Source organism: Zeugodacus cucurbitae, chromosome 2, assembly GCF_028554725.1.
Source record: "Zeugodacus cucurbitae isolate PBARC_wt_2022May chromosome 2, idZeuCucr1.2, whole genome shotgun sequence".
NCBI classification, from domain to species: Eukaryota; Metazoa; Arthropoda; class Insecta; order Diptera; family Tephritidae; genus Zeugodacus; species Zeugodacus cucurbitae.
In genome coordinates, this window is record NC_071667.1 from 8,973,962 (window position 1) to 8,998,126 (window position 24,165).

The following is a 24,165-nucleotide window of genomic DNA, read 5'->3' on the forward strand; positions in this document are numbered from 1 at the left end:
AATTGAGCACCGACCGAACGGAAATATACGTATCTGTTGTATACAAAATTTCGACAACTCGTGCGCATGAGATCACTACGAATTAAGGAGTACAGTGAGCAACACGATTTTAATAATAATTTTAATTTTAAAGAATAATTTAAATATTTTTTTTTTGTTTTACAACTGTTTCGCAAAATATTATCTTTACGCTCCCTCTCTCTCTCGAAAAACTCACAAACGTTTAGTGAGCGTACACCCACACTTAGGCTTGCTTAGGCCTGTTTTCCGAGCATATTTGCCGATTTGGAAAACTGTGACCACATACTCTGCGGCGCTCTCAATGTGACTGTATGCTTGTATGCTGTGCAGTGATCGTCAACAACTACGAACGCTGCTTCAGCGTGGAGAGTCAATTCAGTTCGTGCGTTCGCGGAGCGTGTGCGAGTACTCTTTGAAATATTTACGGAAAGCAAAATTCAATTTTAACGAAAGTGTGAAGGTTCTTCTGGTTCACAGGGTACAATTCTATATGCAATCGGTGGGGTAGAATATCATATTTGGCATGTTTTTTCGCTTTGCATAGCGTGCGAGGTGCAAAAATAGAGAACAAAACGAAAATGTGAAAATTTTATGTAAAAGAAAATATTAGATGAAAAAACAACAAATAATTTATTATTCAAGCGAACGCAGTGCATTGGAAAATTGATTAAAGTTAAGTAAACTCAAGCGACTAGCGGCGATTACGAATGCTGCATACGCATCCGAGCAGTAGTGAAATTAGTACAAAAACCTCTACAAAATAGGCAAATCGGTGTTTAAAAATAGACGCGTCGCCGTTCGTAATACGGAGCAGTCAGTCAGTACACGACATAGCACAGCGAAGCGCGCACACACACAGACCGAAACATAGAGAAAAAGAAGAGGAGGAGGAAGATTTCTAGAAGGCAAAAAGTCGCAGCAGCAGAAGAGGCGCTAGTGTGGTGTACTCATACGCGGCATTTGGTGAATGTATAAAGCGTCTTTGACGTCGCTGACTTCTGCGTCATTGCCGCTTTCTTCGGCATCAGCCCATGTAGATAGCAACGCCGCTCACTTCGACTTTGCGGTTATTTCCTCTAACATCTTCACTTTCGTCGACGTCGTTGTCGTAGTTGCCGCTGTTTTCGTCACAACGTCGACGGGAAGATATGAAGCAAGCGCCGCGCCACCAAAGGGGAAACACAAACAGACAACAAGAGAGTAGCGCAGCCTGGCATATTGTGGGAATCGTGTCGATACCGTAAAATTTCGCAACATTTTGCCATTTATTCAGCAATCATACGCTTGCAAGTTGTTTCGCGTTGCGCGCTGCGAAAATAGAGTTAGTGGGGAGTGTGTTTTGATGCAACGTAGCTAAACTTTCAACTTGTGGCACATTATTTATATGCGGCATCAAATAAGGAGCATACAAAATTGCAATTAAATTGTTGTAAACAAGTTATACTAGTGTCATAAATTCCCTGCCGCAGTCCTTACGCAGCGGGCAAATATGCAAGCAGCGCCTCCGAACGCCGCCACAAAACCTAAAACCGCCTCCATAACGACCACAACCAAACCGAACATAATCACGCATCCAGTGAAAACGACGAAACCCTACATTGACTCACAGCTATACCAGTCCACACTGCAGCAGCAGCAGCAACAACAAACAACAGTTGGTAGTCAAATTGGTAGCGGCAAAACGAGTGTCGTGTACTCGGACGATCCCACGCGAGAGATCGAGGAGATCTCAAAGAAGATATCCGAGCACGCAGATGCGTTATACCATACGTGGAAGAGTCGTGGACTAGCACCGACTGAATTGTTAGGTTTCTACACGCATGCAGCAGCTGCCGCTGCAACGAGCGACGGTGCCAGTGACGCTGGCGATATTTTTGCGGTTGACGACGAGCAAACAGCGGAGGGGCTGCAGAAATTGGTCAAATCATTTGTGCTAAAGGATAAAGAACAACGCGCGAGCAAAGCACACACCGGCTCCAATAGCGCGGTCAGTAGATTGGGTAGTAGTGTTGTAAGTGCCGGTGTTATAGGCATAGGCGGTCTTGGTGGACTTGTTGGTGCTGTTAGTGCCGATAAAGGTGTGAGCTTAAACACAATACAAGATCAAAATCTCGATGCCAATATGGTGGGCAAGTTGAAGCAGTCGCCGGGGTCTACAACGAAAAGGAGCGTCGCATCGCCGAAGTCACCCACAACAACATCGGCTATACTGATGAAGAGTGCCGATGCGCCTGGCGTTGATGTTGTGGATACCTTGAAGAAGAAGACCACAAAATCGAATGGTAAAACGATTGGCGCCACTTCTTCCAGTGGGTCGTCGTCGTCAGCAACGAACAAGGCGACGCTGGCACAAAAACATGAGAAACAACATAGCACAACTAGCAGCGGCAGCAGTGGCGCAGCAACGTCTACCAAATCGCGCGGTACGAGTTCTATGACTAACACCACAGCCAACACCACCACTATTGGACGTAGTAAGCCACATGCTTCGAATTCCGCACCGCTCGATATCAACTTAACGGTGGACTTAAATCTGGACCTAACAGACTTGTCCGAGTTGCAGACGCATAATTTGCGCAAAATCAAGGAGCTCTTGCAGGAGAATGCACCCTCAACAGCAACAACAACACAAACAGCGAAAGTTGCTACAAATAGCGGTACGAAGCAGACGAGAAAGGCCAATACAGCGCACACAACAACAACGGCGGACACCGACCCAGCGCGCCACAGTGCGAATCATCACTCACGCCGCGGCGAACTGACGCCTAAAAGTAGCAATATTGGCAGCGGCAGTGATGGCGGCGGCGGCAAGAGTGCGGTGATTGCTGTCAACAATGGCGTCGGAGGAAGTGTCAATAAAGCGGCGATCACAATTATTGGCAACGGTGGTGTTGACGGCGTTGCTGGTGTTGTTCTTACCGAAAGTGTCAATGTTGATAAAAATAGTAGTAGTAGCGGCGCGGGTGCGAGCGGCAGTGGCAGCAAAGGCGGCGCGCCCATTACAACTGCCACGAACGGCAAGCGGAGCACAGTGGTTGCGAAAGTGAGCAATTCGAAATCAACGCCAGCCGATAATCAATCGAATCAAAGTGCCATCAGTGTCAGTGGCCACAAGCAATCGAGCAAAGAAAGCGGCGAAAAAAGTAACACCACAACGACGAACGCGACACCGAGCACGCGGACCGCAACTGTCAGCATTAGTGGTAGCAAATCAATCAAAGCGCCCACTATCAAGGAGGATAACAAGAACGACAGCAACAACAACAATAGCACAACAACAACACATACGAATCATTTAAGTAGTGGCGCTGGTCAACTTCGAAGTGGCAGCAAGTCGAGCACTAAAAAGGATACAAAAACGGCTAATAGCAACGGTACAGGAGCAGCAGCGACAGGCTCTACAATTGGTGGCGCTACGGGTGAGAACGGTATGGCAGCTATGCCTGCGGCAACAAGTGGCGCGACAACAACTACACCTAGTAAATTTGCCAAAACTGGACGTACGCTGACCAATGGACAGGACAAATATGGTAAAGCGGCAGCAAAAAAGTATTTACCCCATTGACATACATACATATGTACATATTCACATATTCAAAGATTTAGCAACGTTTTGAAAATTTGAATATTAATCACAAGCATTTATCTGCTCAACTAGTTGGTCGACCGATACTTACGCGCGGCTCGGTGGCAGAGCGTGTGCTAATGTTCGAGAAGTGTCCGGATGTGCGGAACTCGTTTTTGAATATCAAAAGACCCGATCCAGCGGATGCGCCACCAAAAAGTCTACTCAAGGTGAGTAAATTATTACCATTAACGGCGCCGTGCGCTTTGCAGGCGCTACCATATAGTACATATGTACACTTGTAGCGGTATATATGTGTGTATGTAAGGTGTTCAGTTGCGAAATACTGTTAAAAAACATAAATTCACTCGTCATAAAATCACAGGAGATTTTCAATATTTTCCTCTAATGCTACACTGCAAAACGGTTATCTAATAGAGCGATGAAAAACAAAAACAATAGCAACAACGCAATGCACTGACACGATGAGAGAGTGTGCGGTATGTGCGGTGCTGTGAAGTGTGGCAGACGATTTGCGAAATGCATAAAGTGACCAATGAATCACAATGCTACACTGTGAAACAACGTGAAGAGTTTGAGTTCAATAAAAATTGTTTGCTTTCGATCTGTGTCATCGTTTTAAAGTGTATTATTGACACAATTAACAGAAATAAGCTCATACTTTCAAGAATTCTTTACTGGTTATGAGATTTAATAGATTACTGTTACGGCATTCGCAGTTTTTTTTCGAGTTCATTTATGCCATTTTTATATTCAAGTATGTCTCTGTTATTTTATTTGTTTCGAAATTATGAAAAAATACGAACCTATAATTTCATAGGTACTGACGATACCTTTTTTAAATAATTACCTTGCGAGGAAGGCATCTCCTAAAAAATAATTCCTTCTCTGAAATTATGAATTTTAAATGTTCTTGAACATTGTTCATTTTCGCACAGCAGTTAATTGATCATTTAACCAGCCATTGCTCGATTATCTCGTTGATTTAGATCGATTTACCATACTAAATTAAAATATAATTTTTCAACATTAATCTTTAATCGAATACAAATCGAGTAGACAATGGAGTGCCATTCTGCGGTTTGTTGACAACGCTACTAATTTTTGGTTATTGACAAAATAGCAACCAGCTGATGAATCTAACTTCTAACTAACTTCTTATGAACAGCACAAACAAAAATATATAATCGAGTAACTGGCTGTGCGAAAGGCAAAAACTGATTTCTCAAATATAAACTAAATGCGAAAAGGCTATTAGGTTGAGCCTTAATTGAGTCAATTAGCGAAGTTAATTTAGCGAAGAGAAGTTATTTCGTTTCGTGAAATCTAAATGAATATCGTAGAAACATATCACAACACAATTTTGCTAGTAACATTATAATATTTCTCACCGATTTCGTTATAAACATTTCACAACTGTACAGTGTAATTAACACGAGCTGCAGCCGAACCTCAGATGCGTGCCGACAATTTTTAAGGTTACCGCCGCAACGCCACTATGGCAATGCATCGTTTTTTTCGCTCAAAAACAAAAAAAAAAATTATCGCCAAAGTATTATGTGTGAAAGTAAGGAAACTAAAAATATAAAAAATCGACAAGACATAAGAAGATAAGACAAAAGATTAGCGTAATCTCTGTGCAATGGAGTGGAGATTAGTGTGCTTTGCTATTGTTCGGCTCTCCTGCTTCTACAGATTGATTGATTTCATGTGATCTGCTTTAGTAGCATTTCGTTGTTAATTGCTGCGAATTTACGAACGCTTGCTGTTGCTAAAATAAATAGTTTAATAATAATAGTGGATAGTAATAGTATAAGGCTTTGAAAGCGTATAATAAATTTAAAAAAATATTTAATTTAGAATTTTTTAAAAACTATTTGTATTTGTTGGCGTGATAGTATATTTAGTTTGTATTGGATTTCCGTTAATCCCTCTCAATTTCGGTTGACACCCAACCCACTTCGGCATTCCGCCATCCTCCACTTTACGGACTGTCAAAATATGAAAAATGAGTCTACATAAATGATGTTTAATCACTAACGTTACGCTAATTAGTCATACCATTGAGATTCCTTGCGAAAATTTCTTACGAAATTGCTTGTGAAAGCAAACAATTAAACTTTTTTTCACAAAATGAGCGAATAATTGAGGCTGACAGCAATGCGATTTGTTTCTTCGTACTAAGAAAACAGCATTCATTGCCACGATCACCTTTATATTTACATGCATTGCTCTGTGTACATCTTCACAGAGTAAATATATACTTAAATGTGTACATATGTTTGTCAAGATGTGTTCATATTTGTATGTACATATGTGTCTGTTTGTGTATTTAACTTGAAGTATAAATTTTGTTACTTGTGATTTATTGGCAATTCGCTTTATCTATACAAGTTCTATATACATATATATTTTTGTAATCTTACTATATAGATCAACATAAATTTAGACGATCGCCCGTCAATATTACCCAAACACTCATACATATGTATGTGTGTATATATAGCACACCTACGCATCATCGTCCCACCTTGGGGCCATACAAACAATTGTCGAAATGTCTGCGCATCATGCAATTCGCCAATGAGTAGTGAAACGGTAAAATTGTAAAACGGCAAATTTGAAAATCGAATAATTGGAAAATCACTTTTTTCCAAATTTTTTCGAAATTTTCCCTATCTTTTAAGTATTCTTTTTTTCTTTTGTTTTTTTTTTTTTTTTGCTTACACTTAACGTTTCTGTAGCTGAGTATTTATTTAGTTTAGTTTGTCTTTGTTTTTAGGATGTACACAATCCGACTCTTTGTTTGTATGTGTTATATGTACTTATTTAGTTGTTGTTTTTGTTCTTATTAGTATATATTTTTTGTATTGTGACGTGCTGAATGATCATACGTTTAACCGAAAGCATGCGCTAAAATATTTATGAAGTAGCTGGCGAATAAGAGGGATCTCTTAAGTAATTACCGAAATTGGTATTTGCAAATATATGCCTACAGTGGTGGTCACTTAATAGTTACAATGCGATTTTATGAAAGGAGAACATCAAATTCATGGCAATTGTTTTTTAATTTTTTAGTTTAGAAAATAGAGCAAAATAATTAACAAATAAATCTGAACAAATAATGAAAACAAAACACTTTATGAACACCCTATATTATTTTATTATTGTAAAGGGTTTTTCAATAAAAGCGCTACATAAGATTTTTTTATACTCTCGCAACAAAAGTTGCTAAAGAGAGTATTATAGTTTTGTCCACATAACGGTTGTTTGTAAGTCCTAAAACTAAACGAGTTAGATATAGGGTTATATATACCAAAGTGATCAGGGTGACGAGTAAAGTTCAAATCCGGATGTCTGTCTGTCCGTCCGTCTGTCCGTCCGTGCAAGTTGTAACTTGAGTAAAAATTGAGATATCTTAATGAAACTTGGAACACGTATTCCTTGGCACCATAAGAAGGTTAAAAATGGGCGTAATCGGACCACTGCCACACCCACAAAATGGCGACAACCGAAAACACTTAAAGTGCCATAACTAAGCTATAAATAAAGCTATTGAAATAAAATTTGGTATGAAGGATCGCACTAGGAAGGGGCATATGTGGATGTAATTGTTTTGAGGAAGTGGGCGTGGCCCCGCCTCCTACTAAGTTTTTTGTACATACCTCGCAAACTACTAAAGCTATATCAAGGAAACTTTCTGGAGTCATTTACTTTAGGTACTACCTTATACAGTCCAAAAATGGAAAAATCGGATTATAACCACGCCTACCTCCCATACAAAGGTTAGGTTGAAAATGACTAAAAGTGCGTTAACTCACTAACGAGAAACGTCAGCAACACCAAATTTTACGTAAGAAATGGCAGAAGGAAGCTGCACTGAGATTTTTTTACAAAATGGAAAATGGGCGTGGCGTCGCCCACTTATGGGTCAAAAACCATATCTTAAGAACTACTCGACAGATTTCAATGAAATTCGCTATATAATATTTTCTTGACACCCTGATGACACTGGTGGAATATGGGCGAAATCGGTTCACAACTACGCCTACTTCCCATATAACTCAATTTTGAATTTCATCTGATTCCTTCACTTTATAAGATATATTTAAAGAACCAATGAGGATAGCGAAATAAAACTTTACACAAATACTGTATTTGAGCTGTGACATCACTTGTGCAAAAATTGTCAAAATCGGACCATGACTTTTGAAGGCCCCTGATATCAAACATGAAGAACTCAGTGCCTAAGGGTAATTTTTCACCGAAAATATAGGTAAATCTCTAAATAAATTGCGAGAGTATAAAATGTTCGGTTGCACCCGAACTTAGCCTTTCCTTACTTGTTTTAAATAAAACAAAAAGAGATATTGGGATATTAATGAAATTCTTTATCCCTGTGAAAGTACATTCGATGTCATTATGTATGGATTTCTTTTGCATGGCCACCACGGGCACGCTTGCAGAAGTCCAGACGCTGAATACAATTTTCGACAGTTTTCAAGCATAAATCGGCCGATACTGCTGCAATTTCACGTTCGATATTCGTACGAAGTTTTTCAATCTTCGCTGGCTTATTGGCATAGACCATATACTTGATGTAGCCCCACAGAAAATAGTCTAACGGCGTCAAATAGCACGACCGAGACGAGAGATAACACGTTCACCAAACTTGGTTTTCAATAAACCGGTAGTGACATTCACTTAGTGGTTTGTGGCGCCGTCCTGTTGGAACCACATATTGTCCAAGTCCATATCATCCAATTATTGCGAAAAATATTCGGTTATCATTGAGCGGTAACGATTCTCATTCACAGTAACTTGCCGGTCTTAATAATCACGGAAGAATTACGGACCAATGACATCGCCGACCCATAAAGCGCACCAATCCGTAATTTTTTCGGGATGCAATGGGGGAGTACATGTGGATTGCTTATTGACGAAGTCATTATGCCAGAAATGAGCCTCATCTCATAAATTGATCGTACTGCTCTTAAAGTTGACTCCGAATTTCGGTAGAAAATTTTATTAATTGCGACTCGTTGGATCGTATATCTTTCCATGATATAAATATATGGCGTCGTTTGCTGTCCCTATCGGTCTACTTTTGTAGCTACTATATTGAAAGCTTATAAGTTATTAAGTATTATTACTATTTCTGCCGTATTTTATGTAACAGAGACGTCTAATGTGATGGGATCAATTATATGAGGAGGCAATTTCTCAAAAGAATATTCAAGGATTAGGTAACGAATATTCCATTTCAAAATATCGATATTTTATAAGAATATATTCGCAAAACATGGATATTTCTTTTTTCTTGTGAGTATGATATTCAATATACCTTAAAATCTCTGTGATTCACCATGAATGACTATAAAAATTTTGAAGCAGGTAAACTTGAAAGCACCGGAAAGAAAGTGTAAAAAATTCACTTTATCGAATTTATAATTTTTTTTTTCAAAGCAGAAACTTTTAAATTGTCCGCAGCTCTTCTAAAAGTTTAGTACCCGTATTTTTTTAAGCAAAATCCGAATTTCTGATTACTGCATGCGATTTCTCAAACTATTGTGCTCAAATAATAACTCGTGTAATATTTTTTTGGCCTCGACTGTATGCATATATACAATATGTGTCAATGTGCGTAAGCGTTTCCTTTTATTGCGCAATAAAAATATGTTTGCCTGTATGTATGAGATTTCCCTTTTTAACATGGCGACAAGTTCATTAAACCGTAAATGTAGACGATTTTAGGAAAAAAAAAGCGAATTTTCGCAAAAATATTAAAGCATTTTCATGTACATATATATGGACATGCATATATGCTGATCGTTGGACTCATGTCGCTTGCGAGTGACGCCGATGTCGTCGCTTGTCGGCTTGCCGGCAATTTATGTAGCATGCAATAACGTCGAGCATACTTTTATGGCATGCGTCATAATTGTCGCTCATTGCGAAATATATTTCTACTTACATGCTACAATACTTATGTATGGGTATGTGCTCCTCTGTATTGCTATGTTAAAAAGCCAAATAATAATAGTTCTAGCTCTTTTGTTGATTCAAACAAGTGGCAAAATGTGTAAACAATATAAAATTATTTTATTTAATATAGACTTTTATGTACATAGACACTCATACATACACATGTCCGTGATTGCTTGGCTCATAAATATGGGCATGTGTTTCAGATGATTTTTTGTTTAACTGCAAATTGTTTTAAGTTATTTTACAAACATAAATAAAGAGGATTTTTTGTGTGTACACAAATTTCACCAAATGCGATGCGATCATTTCACATTTTTGTTGAAATTAATTCAATTACTCAACATGCGCTCGTTGCCGTTCGTGTGGCCGCACGCATACGCACACACACACGTGCATATTTAAACAGGTACGTACTCGGTACGCAAATATAGGCGGATATGCACGAATTCAGCGCTGATTCAAAGCACCCGACACGGAAATTTCCTTTTCATATGTACACACTCGTATTTACTTATATGTACATATGTATGTATGCACTCGTATGTGTTTATATTATTTTACTCCAATAATGTAGGTGTGCCACCCCCGCTTCCAATTAATTGCTCATATACTCCCACGATAGCGGGGGACGCAATTAAAATACATGCATATGTGTTTATTGACCAAAGTATGCACTTAATGGCGAATTTCTTTCAATTAACCAGGGGTGCACAAATTGCTTTTTTTAAAGCGATGGTTTAGAAAATTCTATAAATTATTTTTTGAGAGTGTTTTATTGGTACGAGAACACAAAACTTTGCAAGTTTGCGAAATCACGTCCTTTATACATCGCAAGTACACACTGGTCCCAATGTACTGGGTCCTTCCATTGTATGCGTGGATACCCTAGCTTCCGCTGTCCATCCATGGTATCGAAGAACCTTTTTCTAGAGGTTCGATAACATGACGTTATCAGCGCATGCTATGGTCTTTTGTCTACTTCATTGGAATTACATTGTTCCGTGGCGGGACGTAAGCTCAGCGGCACTACACCTACTGGGTAGAGGGTTTTAGTGATCACGAGACGTTTGAATCAAGATAGACGGTCGCTTGCAGCCGTGTCTCCTTGGAGAAAAGACGCAGCAATCTTAATGAGCCCATAAACCGATTACTTTGGAGGGGCTCCAAACAAGGTTCTCACCCGTTCAACACGGGTTGGTTACCACAGCTCAGTCAAATTTGCTCACGTTGCCCGGGGTGCTTGACGCCGACGCAGGAAGAGAGATTGAATATGGCAGTTCAACTATAGTTAGTTATCCAGAGTAACTACCACAGCCCATTCACATTTATTACCATTATGTTATCTAAAACCAGTGTGGTTCGGCTCAATACACATAGAGCTCGTTATTGAATGTGATTGTCTCAAAACTGCTACCAATCATTCAGTCCTCGTTTAACATGCCGACATAAGTCCGTTCTATGGAAGAATTGACAATCAAAAGTTCGATAATTCTTTAAGTCCCGTCAAATTGGAACTAGGAACTTGGTTCCCTTAACCTTTGTAGTGTTAATAATTGTAATCAAAAAGCCCAACCACTTTTTAAACTATAAATTCTTGATTAGTTTTTTAAATACTTTCTATTTAAATTTCATTCAATATTCCGCAGGTTAAATTGCATTCAACACCGCCACCGCCGCCCGAACATAATTCAATACAACGGGAAATTCGAAACACTAAAACAGCTTACATACCCAGGTTAGTAATACGCATCCGAAGTGTGTATTTCTTCACTTAAATACACTCTCTTCCGAACAGATTCTACTTCCCACATGGCAAACCACAGCCACAAATCGCAGCAGAACGCACTCTGCGTGGTATTTTGTCCGCGTTCGACTCATTTCCGAACAATCAAGTGACGAAAGACGAGCTGCCGCGCATTTTGAAAATCTGCGGTCTACCCTTCTATTGGCGCATGCCGGTGATGGTCTTCTGTCAGCAGGGTAATTCTGGACTGGTGGAGCGACAAAGATTTGTGGAGTTTTGGAAACAGTAATTAATACGATTCCCGTAATATCTTTATAAATAAAATGTACCGTTTCTTTAGAATGAATGTTTACTGTCATGATGCCGCCTCGCGTTTTGTTTACATCTTGTCGCGCGGTCAACGTTTTCGCCAATACATACTGCCGGAGGACTTGGCGCCGCTCGTGCAAGACGTGGTCGATACACATCCTGGCTTGGCGTTTCTCAAAGAGGCCACCGAGTTTCATTCCAGATATGTACACACAGTTATTGCGCGAATATTTTACTCGGTGAACCGTTGCTGGTCGGGTAGGATTAACATTTCGGAGTTGAAGAAATCCGATCTCTTGGAGGTTTGTTATGCTTGACATGTCATAGATCGTAATCTACTTTATTTACTCTAACTTCCATTCATAGGTTCTTACGTTACTCGAAGAGGAGGACGACATCAATCAAATTATGGCATTCTTCAGCTATGAGCACTTCTATGTCATCTACTGTAAGTTCTGGGAATTGGATAAAGATCACGATCTGCTCATCAATCAGGACGATTTGGCGCGACATAGTGATCATGCTTTGTCCACACGCATTGTGGAGCGAATATTTTCGGGTTGTGTAACGCGTGGCGATAACAAGAAACAACCGGATGATGAACCAAAAATGTCCTATACCGATTTTGTGTGGTTTCTGCTTTCCGAGGAGGATAAGCGTACACCTACCGCAATCGAGTATTGGTTCCGTTGTATGGATATCGATGGTGATGGTGTGTTGTCCATGTACGAATTGGAGTACTTCTATGAGGAACAACAACAACGTATGGAATCCATTGGCATCGAGACGTTGCCATTCGAAGACTGTCTGTGTCAGGTGAGAATACGACCTATAACTAAGTTCTTTAGGGTATAAGGACTGAATGAAATGCTATCGAGGTAAATGCCCTCGGTTCCATTGCGGAAATCACTAATTCAAACCTCTGAAAATCTCCTCATATGTAGTTTGAGAAGCACTGTTTTAACCGATTAATTAATTTTTTCATCAAAATCTCATTTCAGATGCTCGACATGATTAAGCCTGCTCATCGCGACTGCATCTCATTGGGCGATTTGAAGCGCTGCAAAATGACACATGTCTTCTTCGACACATTCTTCAATCTGGAGAAATATTTGGATCATGAACAACGAGATCCGTTTGCATCGCAAAGAGATGAATACGTAAGTTGAGTTGTCCGCTAAAAAGATGACATTGCATCTTTGTAAATCCTCATAGTAATAACCCTACTTTTTCGGACATTTTGCAGTCTTCCGATTGGGATCGCTTTGCGGCGCAGGAATACGAACTGCTCATCTCCGAGGAAAACGAATGAACACATACTTACATACAAATCGTACAAACTACATACATATCTACAAGTTCTTTGTATAAAGCAAATGTGTGCAAAGCTATTTTTATACAAAAACAAAACAAAAAAAATGTAAAGAAAGTTTATATGAGGAGCAACAGCAAATGCAAATGCAAATTTTTCTAGTACACCTAACAAACTATAAAAATATATTTATTTTTTATGATCATAGTTATTTATAAACATACATACCTACATTTCGTATGAACCAAAATAAAAACATACAAACACTAACAAATACTAAATGCGAGCGGATTTGGAGTATATTAAAAAAAATCCACGAACCACTCGTACAGCCATATCTAACGTTTAGTGGCGAAAAATCTAGTCAAACACACTCATTACTTGCATAACACTTGCAATCATAACAATTAATGTGCGATAAAACAGCGCTGGACCGATAAATGGAAACGAAGGCAACAAGCGTAATTCATAGCGCTGGTGAAAGTGCATTACAAATTGACTACAAAAACTCATAAAGAAACATGCAATACATACAAGAATTATATTAATGAGTTCCAATATGTTTTTGTCGTTGACTTAATTAACGCATATTTATTTAAAATTTAATTTCGTTTTCTTACTTTTTTTTATTTTGATTTATTTGAATTATTTATTATAATATATATATATATATTTATATTATATAAAATACGCTATTATTTTAAAATAAAACTTGACACTACATTTATTATTTAATGCTATCAAAAAAGTTTTCTTTTCTCAAAAATTTCAATTTTTTTTTTTTTGTTTTGCTCTTTACTCGTAATAGTTTTTGTTTTTTCTTTGTTTATATGTCTCACAGAAACAATTTGCGTTTAACCTGTATTTTATAAAGGTAATACATATATATTTATACAACGTGTAGCAGTTTTTGTATTTTGCATTTTTTTTTCAACAAAAATTATTTATCGCTTTCTTCTTCACTTTTAATAACATTAGACAAAAATTGCTTAAATTTGTAGAACTTTCGAATTTTGCATTCAACGTACATACATACATAAACGTTTTTTGGGAGGGAGTCAAACAACATCGTCTTGGCCTTGCTTTGTTCAAGTAATTCACAATTGCCCGTCACACATGCGCAGTACAGTACAGTGAAATATGCATTAACTTTTCTTATTTGCGTTTATTGCAAAATATAGACTAAAAATATACATAAGTAGTGCTCATTTAATGATAATAATAGTAATAATAATATATATTGAAATTAATTGATTATTGTTTGCTGTGGTAATTTCAATAGCTAAACTAACATTTTCTCATTCTTTTTGTTTTTGTTTTTTTTTCTTTGCCTTTAAATATTTCTTAAAGATATGCTGTTTTGTTTTCGTATTAGCTGTTCGAAAATATAGTAACATAAAGTACGGCGTGTACTTGTACAAGTTGTGTAGGTTGTAATTGTTGTAAAAGGGAGGAGCAACGCAACGCCACAACGCAACCGCAAACACATTTCGCCCGTTTTTTTATTTTTATTTTTTTTGCTTTTGTTTTGATGAGATTGCCTCGCGTAAAAGCCGACATACAAACAATTTTTGTTTTTCTTTTGTTTACATTTAATGAAAAACACTCAAGCACTACTGCTTCGTTAGCAACATGTTGCCGCAACATTTTCGACATGTACAGCGTCAATTTATTGCGTGATGCGTACTTTGGCGCTTTCGCTGTCCTCATAGTTTTTACCCTCACTATCATTCTCATCCGCGGTACCGTCATCGCCATTTTCTTTGCGTACATACACGGGTTGTGCTTCGCCCTTCACGTAATCGGCGGTGATATGCACACCAGTGATGTCGGAACCGGGCACCAAAAACATAGGATCAAGCAGCAATTGTTCCTATATTATACACAATGGTGAATTGGTTAATATAAACAATAATAGATAAAAAAAATTGGTTTTTATTTGCAACTCACCATAATCGAACGCAGACCACGTGCACCGGTATGACGTTCCATTGCCATCGCGGCTATTGACTCGATGGCATCACGTTCGAACGTCAAATCGACCTTATCCATGCCGATGAGCGCCTTGTATTGCGGTATTAAGGCATTCTTGGGCTCGGTTAGAATTCTCACCAGCATACTCACATTGAGACTGTGGAAGGGCACAATGACGGGGAAGCGGCCAACAAATTCCTATAAATAAATGAGGACAATGCAATATTTTTCAGTTAATAAATATAGTTGTAATAAAATTTATGGAAATACAAATCACTGTTGTACAGAGAGCGCAAAGTGTTATGTTTAAATATTGAAAATGGTTCCACAGTTCCGATCTACACTTACAGGAAGCATTGAAACAATGATTCTAAACCTTACCCAATGTATGACACAATTTATGTCAACAATGCAAAATATGATTCAAGAGGTAATCAAAGCACAAAACCAAATGTTGCAAACTTTTTTAAGTAAAAAATGAGCGTACTTAAAATTTGTATATGGAATGCTAATGGTGTTAACCAACATAAAATGGAGCTTATTAGATTTCTGAATGAAAATAATGTAGATGTAATGCTATTGTCACAAACCCATCTTACGAATAAAAACAATTTCTTTATACCGGAGTATAGACTCTATGTTACAAATCACCCAGATGGAAAGGCACATGGTGGAACAGCAATGCTAGTTAGAAAACGACTAAGCCATCACGCATTAGAATCTCATGCTACAGCGCAGTTACAAGCTACAATAATATCTATAAAAAATCGTTGCGGGGACTTAAACCTGACGGCTATATACTGTCCACCTCGTTTTAAAATTACAGAGAGCGAATTTAAAGACTTTTTTGAAACGCTAGGTCATAGATTGCTAGCAGGTGGAGATTACAATGCAAAACATATGTATTGGGGCTCACGACTTATTAATCCGAAAGGACGACAGCTGTATCATACTATTATAAATAGGCGCAATAATCTTGATATAATATCTCCGGGCAAGCCGATATATTGGCCTAGTGATCGTAAAAAAATACCAGATTTAATTGATTTTGCTGTAATCAAAAATATAGATAAATCGCACATAACAGTAGATACATGAACTGACATATCTTCTGATCACTCTCCTATACTAATAAAGTTATGTGAACAACCCATATTTGTTGAAAAGAAAGTGGACCTAACATCTCACAAAACGAACTGGCTAAAATACAAAAAATACGTGAGTAGCCACATTAATATTGAATACAAAATAAATACAGAAGGAGATATTGACGAAAGTATAAGGGAACTCAATGATATAATTATTAACGCAGCGGTCTTAGGCAACACCAAAGAAAAACTATAAGCCACTTGGCCTCAGAAAAATCAGTAATAGAGAAATAGAACAGCTTGTAAATGAAAAAAGACGTGCTAGACGAGAATGGCAGATAAATCGCTCCCCTTCCACTCAGCTTCAATTGAAATCTGCTGTTCGCAAATTAAAAAAAGCGCTTAAACGCGAGGAAGATTTCAACAATGAAATATATATAAAGAAGCTGTGTCCAAACTCAAAAAGCAAAATTCACTATGGAGAGCCCAAAAGTCCATAAAGCCACCAGTCGACTCCAACATGCCTATACGAGACTTGGGTGGAAATTGGGCTCGAAGTAACGAGGAAAAGGCTACTTGTTTTGCAAATCTCCTAGAAAAGGTATTTCAACCAAATTGCCCAAAGAATAACTCTAAGTTGTCAATCTTACCTAACACAGCAAATGAGTCGCCCGAGTCATAAAAGAACTTAATCCAAAAAAGTCTCCAGGACATGATAATATCACCCCAAAATTGCTAATTGTGTTACCAAATATTGCTATAGAGGTGCTCTCTTTGATCTTCAATGCAATTCTAAGTTTCGGATACTATCCAATTTCGTGGAAAAAGTCGCAGATTATCCTGATAGATAAACCTGGGAAAGACTTGACACAGCCGTCTTCATACAGACCAATCAGTCTTCTACCCTGCCTTTCTAAAATATTTGGAAAGGTGCTACTCTCAAAGATGTCTCCTTTCCTCCACGGAAATAATGTAATACCAACGCACCAATTCGGGTTTCGTGCAAAACATAGTACAATAGAACAAGTAAATAGAATAACTAACGAAATAAGAAAAGCATTCGAGCACAGAGAGTACTGTTCAGCTATATTCCTAGACGTAGCTCAGGCATGTGATAAGGTGTGGCATGAAGGGCTTTTATATAAGATTAAAAATCTGGCATGGATGCACAGCATTCAACTGTGGTGTACGACCTGTGCAACTAATATTGATATAATACAAAGGTTCCAATCGAAAATGCTTAGATCAATCATCGTGCTCACTATGGTACATGCGCAATGAAAATATCCATAAAGATAAAGCAGTAGAGGACAGCAGATTGAAATATATATCTAAACTCCGTGATCACCCAAGCCCATTGGCTAATGCTTTAGTACATTCCTGTGAGCAAACACGCCTAAAAAGAAGGGATATGCCTGCGTACTAAAAGAGCAACGTTTCACCAATACAGCTCAATCACTTGTTTGAGCTTGTCTAGTTTTTTAAATAGATTTAAGATTTTATAATTTATTGTTAGGCTTAAAAAAAAAGCCTAATAAATAAAGAAATATTAAAAAAAAAACTTACAGGTATCATGCCGAATTCGACGAGATCTCTAGCTTGAACTTTTTTCAGGCTTTTGTCACGTTCCTCCTGATCACTATCCATCGGAGAAGCAGTCGATTGTGCGGCACGACGGCCGGACGAATTTGTTGACGGTATGCCGAAACCCAAATACTACAGTACAAAAGGAATGAAAGAGAAAATGATAGATAACAGTTAAAAATTATCACAAAAAATGCTATAGACCCAAATCATACTAACCTTTTCATTGAGCCGCCTTGCAATCAGACGATCAAGTCCCGTATAAGCGCCGGACGCCACAAAAAGTATATTCGTCGTGTCCACTTGTACAGTCTCGCCACGCAATTTACGTGGTGAATTACGTTCGGGCACATTAACGATGGTGCCTTCCAACATTTTCAGCATGCCTTGTTGCACACCCTCACCGCCCACGTCGCGCAACTGATGTATACCGGGCACGGCGCCGATTTTATCAACTTCATCCAAGAACACAATGCCGGTTTGTGCGCGCTCAACACTGCAACGTTGCAAAAGTAATTAGAAGGAAGGTAAAGTAGAAAATTTCATTAGTATAGATTTACAGTTGAGCACAAAGATATTGTAGCGCTACTCACTTGTAGTTAGCGTCTTGTAGCAACTTTGAAATAACACTTTCGATATCCTCGCCCACGTAGCCGGCTTGTGTGAGTGTGGTGCAATCGCAGATTGCAAACGGTACATCGAGACACCGCGCAATTGTTTGCGCAATCAGAGTTTTACCCGAACCGGTTGGCCCCAACATCAAAATATTACTCTTCTCCAACTTCACTTCGTAATTTTGCTTATCCAATATTTCCGAACCACTTTCCGAATGCGCATGATGTGCGCCACCATTATTGCCAGCACCGGTCAAGTGTCCTTTCGGCGGCAATTCGGTGCCCGATGTGTTGCCTATTGTGTGTCCAATGCCGGAGATGTGCAGTAAATCGGTGCGGCCCATTGCATCGTTGGACTGTACATTTGTTTGGGTCTGCACTTGTGGCAAATTATGATGTATGCGTTTGTAGTGATTGTAGACGGCGACGGAAAGCACTTTCTTCGCAAAGTCCTGTCCGACCACATGACGATCCAAGTACTCCATAATCTTCTGTGGCGGCGGCGGTGGCTTGCGATAATTTTTCGGCTCCTCCTTTGCATTTTTCTTCGTGTCGACTTCGGAAAGCACAACAAAGAAATGATTGCATTTAGCACACTTCACGAAACGTGTCGAACTGACGAATGTCTCCACCTGTGTGCATGGATTACCACATTTCGGACAGGAGAGTATATTCTTGTCATTGGGCGGTTCACCGCCGCTACCTGTGGTCGAGGCGCCACCACCACCACCGCCGACACCACCCATCGAGCCGCCACTGCTGGCGCCTGTGCCCGATGTGGTGCTGCCGCTGGTGGTGCTGCCGTTGCCTGACGACGCCGCGGTAGCTGTGACGGTTGTTGTGCGGAAGGGATCCTTGCTGCCATCTGTGTGATTGTGTAGGCAACGTGTTGAGGTCACCGCGCCATTGGGACTCCTGATCTGACTAACGACACTGGCGCAACAGACTCCTGGGAATTGGTAAGAAGAAATTGATTAAATGTCATTATAATATGAGATTTAGGGTAAATTTAAATATTCATTATTTTTTTTTGTGTATTTTTAAAAAGCATTTGGCATGTGTTTTGTTTGTTATCGTAAATCATATGAAATGCGCAAAAATTGAGTACGTTGAACTTGCTGCCCGTTGGTTTCAAAAACAAGTAGCTGAGTATATCACACTTCTGAACACAAACAATTTTTAGATTCATCTTTATTTGTATTCCAATTTTCGATTGCAAATTTTTAAAATTACAATTTTTTATGCATGCACTGAGGGCAATGGCATACGACTCTGACTTATTGCGATAATACAGTGGTGGTCGAATGATTAAAAACGATTTACAAACTGACAGTTTTTCCTGTTATGCTTAAAATAATGTTTTTACTGAAAAATTTGTAAATTTTGGAATTTAACATTAGCCTGTTATTTTATTTCACGCTACTATATGCAAACGAAAATCAAAGTGATGTGGTTTCCGAGCATTGCAATGATATTAATATCGTATATACAATCAGTTTAAATTAGTTAAATAAAATGAAAGAGATACATTCGGTGCACCAAGGCACTACAGATAGATATACATATGTATGCCATATTATTATTTCTAATATGATTGTTTACAAAAATTGCACAATTTGTTTATCGTAATATATACATCTGTTAATAATGTGAATGTTGAGTTTGAATAGTTCAAATATATATGTATATATATTTTTTTAATTTGCTGGACTGATAATTGAAGGCTCTGAGTAAAAGAAGTTAGAAATTATTCGGTGTCCCTTTTAGAGTAAATACATAATCATCTAATTGACGTTGAGGGGAGTACAGTTCCATACTTAAATCCTGTAAAATTTCCATATTTTATTCTATTTATGTATGTACATACAGTGGAACTTCTCTAACTCGAATCACCATAATCCACAAAAAAACTTCGAATTAGAGTGACTTCGAGTTATAGAATTTACATTAAAACATACACAGTTTATTTATTTACATCGCATAGAGCTTTGTATTCATTGTATTTTTTGTTCGCCTCCGTACGATATAGAGGGACTCCTTTAAAATTGTTCCTTGATAGTAAAATTTTAAATTTTGTATTAGGCCCTGGTCGAAAAGTTCGATTTATGGAAGGAAATTTGTATGAAATTTGGCTTCTAAACGCTATTGCCAACTCAAAAGTTCAAGTTATAGAGATCTTCGAGTTGTAGAAGTTCGAGTTATGGATGTTCCACTGTATATTAAGCTGAGCTCACAAATTTTCGATTGACTTCATGCTTTACATATAGTGAGTGCCCATTATTTTTGGCCTTAGCCTTGTCTCTAAAATAAAATGCACACGTTTTAGACCCTGATAACATGTGGAGTGACAGGGTCGCGTGTGGCGAGTTCATTACCTGTGTTAGCCAAGCAAATAACCGTTTTTACTGATGTACACTTATAACCGTTAAGAATTAACATGCACAATGAGTGTTTGTATATCAGCTGAGCGTTAAGTGATTTGTATGTACTACGTGACAAATGAAATGCAACAGATAAATAAAATATTAACGGAACCCATAAAAATTTAATGCAAAAGGGAGATAAGCAACAAAACAAAACAAAAACAATTTTATTATGAAATTATTACAAATTCCAATAATTATTTGAACTTTTAATTCTACCAGTATTGTTGTTATTAAGCAGGTCAAATAACACAACACAATTTTGTTGTTGCTATTATAGTGTTTTTTGTTTAGCATTTCTTAATGCATATTGTTTTCGTGCGAAAAAAAAATGATAAATTATAGCAATAAACACAAAAACTGAGAAAATTGTCATAAGTGCTAAGCTAACTGGTAAGAGTATGAGAGGGGAAGAGTGTTAAAAATTAGCTTGCTGGTACGCTTACTGTGGTTTGTTGGAATTGTTTTTTGTTGATTTTGTTTTGATTTGAAGTTTGCAAATCTATGAACTAACATATGTACAGATGTATGTACATACATATGCATATTAACATTTAACTAAGTTAATTATATACATTTGATATTTTTTGACTTTGTGTGCTTAATTATTGGATTTAAAAATTCAAAGTTTGCTCATCTGACCTTCAAACTTGTGTTGTAAGTTACTTATCAACTTAGTGATTTATGTTCATATAGTCATGGCAAGAGAAATAGCACACTTTTAAAATAAATTATTAAAATAAGTTTTTAGTTTCATCAAATAAGTGTATTTGTATGTCTTGACTTCCATAATATATAAATTTTTCTTTTAAGTATTTAAAATATAAAGAATAACCAAAGTAGCTTCATACTTATTTCGTTCTGTAATTTAAAATTTGTTCAGAAAACTTATATAATTTAATTTATTTTCCTAAAACTTTCTATAACTATCATTGAATTAAATAATTATGAGAAACAAAATATAAATAACAGCAAAATTATATTTTTTTCATTCATTATTAAGCAAAACGAAGGTGGCTTTATAAATATTTCGCTGGGTGTATAAACAGTAAGCTTATCATGCTTACCATCTCACTTTTAATGCCTTTCAATCGCAATGTAACGAAATTTGAGTGGACAAGGAAATAGCTTACATTTAGTTATTTGTACAAATATTGATTATTAATTGGCATACATAATTTACTTAGTCCTAAATTTATACGATATTAAATAAATACATTAATAGCGTTTTTAGACAGCCAATTTTGATCAATCAAAGTTTTTATTGAGATTAAAATTCAATTAAAAACTGATGTGGATTTATATTTTGTATGGTAAATCGATCTTGATAAGCGTTTTAATCGAGCTGAAGCCGGTAGTTAATTGATCAATTAACTCTTGTGCAAAAAGTGCTATAATTTGTTTTCATTTGATATTAATAATAAACTCGTTTTATTACATTCAGAAGTTGTGCTATTTCTCTGTCCATGACTGTATATATGGTATACGTGTAAAATGTTTAAAATAAAGCATATGCCAGGTAATTCGAGACGATGATATAAACAGCAGCGTGCTAAATGTTTGTATTATTTTCATTTATATTTATATGATTCTATTTATTATTTATTCATTACTGAGACGTCAAACTTACATTACACAAACTACACTTTGCTCCTTTAGCTCTAGTAGAAGGGGCGTATGAATAACATAAAATGTATGAATTAAATTGTGTTGTTATTGTTCTTCCAAAAATATGGATATGTAGCACAAAATAAACGAAGGAGAATAAATTTAACAATAAATAACTTCGTATAAATTATTTAAAGCAAAATGTGCATATGTATATGTGTATGAGAACGCGAAAAGGGACTCACATAGGAAAAAAAATTAAAGCGAAAAATCACAAATAAAATAATTTTCTACAGAATTAGCTAATGTAAATAACAAAACAATGATTTATTGTACATATAAACTTAAGTATGACTATAATCTGTTGTAATATTGGGTTTGTAAACATTAGTGTACATATGTATATGACTTTTATCGCAAATAATAATTTATTGGTTGTATATACCACTTTGATATTCTGTTACTATTACCCAAGATCTGCTGTTTACAGACTTTGACAATTGTCATACCTATATACATTTGCCCACATATGTATGTACACTTTCATTTATATATACATACATATATTATATGAATATATTTTTGTTTTTCTTGATGGCACTGCTGTTTGATCGAGGCGCAGTAAGAATTAGAATGTTCTTTCACATACTTATATTTTTTAACATATATACTTTTTGTTTAGCGTATAGTAGCAAAAAAAAACATAAAACAAAAAAGCAGGGGAAACAGCAAGCAATATAATACTAGATTAATCGAATTAATTTGTATTATAGTACATGATTATGATTCAGATCCAGATAAAAAATTTCAGGAAAACTAAGAAACTAAATTCCTATCCTAATTATTGACTCACCTTTTAGCCAGTAGTAATTTGGACCAAGTCTCGGCAATTGTGACAGTAGCACAAAGTGTCGTACAACACTCATGATTTTGCTGAATTGCTGCCTTTATCTATTTTTACACCTGCTCAAGATATTACGCTCAGTTCAATTCAGTTTTGCAATTTATTATACGGTAAATTAGTTTAATGGAATCGTATTAAGTGACTTTCAGTGGTCACGTTGCTATTGTTTTATTTGGTTGACCCTCGTCGCCTTCTAGGGCTTTTTGCCCGAACGCGTTTACTTTTTGCACTTTCAGCGACTATTAATACGTATTTCGCTATATTTTTTATCAACAATTTTGTATTTCAGTCAAATTTTGATCTGATTATTTTGTTTTATAAGACGTAGTTCCTTTCGCGAATGGAAAAAACGTTGTCAAAATATATTTTTCTTTCGTTCTGTCCTCTTTTCTTTGCTTTTTTCACTTCCTTCTTTGCTGTTATGTATTTGTACCGTTTGCAAACTTCATCATTTTCAACTGCACTGCTGACTTCTTGTGTTCCTGTTGCCTTTGTCAATTTTCAACTTTTTCGCTGCTGCGACTGCGAAACGCTATGCGAATTGACAGCCAGCTGTAAACAGGGTTGCACCTCTCGAGGAAAAACAGCTAAAAGACTTGATTGTTCTGGAAAATAATACTTGTATTATTGTAAACTAATAATAAACTTATTGCATATAATCTATCTGGTTTTTAGAATCATTAGTTAACCACTAAACTTACTTCTGACAAAATCTATGCGACAAATTAAATGATATTCACCAAACAAAATAATTTCAAATACAACACTGTTTCTATTTTCGCGACAACGTCAACGGCGATTAAATATGTGACAAATATACCACATATATGCAAAAACGAAATGTCATCGCAAGCAACAGCTCCGTGCTGTCTGTTCAGTGAATTCTGATTTCGTATTCAAAATTCAAATCAGCTGTTTTCAAAACTTTTTTTCTTAAACGGACGTAACGTGACGTAATGTTATTGTTGCAGCATATAATTATTCAAGCTACGAATCCACATTGAATTAAC

General features: G+C 37.0%; 2 protein-coding genes and 1 long non-coding RNA gene across 4 annotated transcripts; 1 reads left to right on the forward strand and 2 right to left on the reverse strand.

Moving 5' to 3' along the window:
• Positions 1–201: 201 nt before the first annotated feature.
• LOC105210164 (uncharacterized) lies at positions 202–12,999 on the forward strand. Its single transcript, XM_011180962.3, has 8 exons — positions 202–3,551; positions 3,680–3,816; positions 11,242–11,330; positions 11,391–11,624; positions 11,680–11,950; positions 12,015–12,464; positions 12,650–12,808; positions 12,895–12,999. Exons 1-8 carry the CDS (start codon positions 1,511–1,513, stop codon positions 12,958–12,960), a joined length of 3,447 nt encoding a protein of 1,148 aa, XP_011179264.2. The 5' UTR covers positions 202–1,510; the 3' UTR covers positions 12,961–12,999.
• Positions 3,358–6,209, reverse strand: LOC128924156 (uncharacterized). The gene is made up of 2 exons (XR_008472849.1): positions 5,669–6,209; positions 3,358–5,598 (listed from the first exon to the last, which is right to left on the reverse strand). It is a non-coding gene; the product is annotated as an uncharacterized LOC128924156 (long non-coding RNA).
• Positions 13,000–14,105: 1,106 nt separating the features above from the next.
• On the reverse strand, positions 14,106–23,298 carry LOC105210165 (ATP-dependent Clp protease ATP-binding subunit clpX-like, mitochondrial). 2 transcript variants are annotated; one of them, XM_029038913.2, is made up of 7 exons: positions 23,105–23,298; positions 18,200–19,169; positions 17,826–18,102; positions 17,589–17,738; positions 14,911–15,132; positions 14,680–14,833; positions 14,106–14,142 (listed from the first exon to the last, which is right to left on the reverse strand). In XM_029038913.2, the coding sequence occupies exons 1-7, from the start codon at positions 23,175–23,177 to the stop codon at positions 14,126–14,128; spliced, it is 1,863 nt and encodes a 620-aa protein (XP_028894746.1). In that variant the 5' UTR covers positions 23,178–23,298; the 3' UTR covers positions 14,106–14,125. The 2 variants fall into 2 exon arrangements, with proteins under 2 accessions (XP_028894746.1, XP_054092072.1); XM_054236097.1 differs by having other exon boundaries at positions 14,106–14,833.
• Positions 23,299–24,165: the final 867 nt, after the last annotated feature.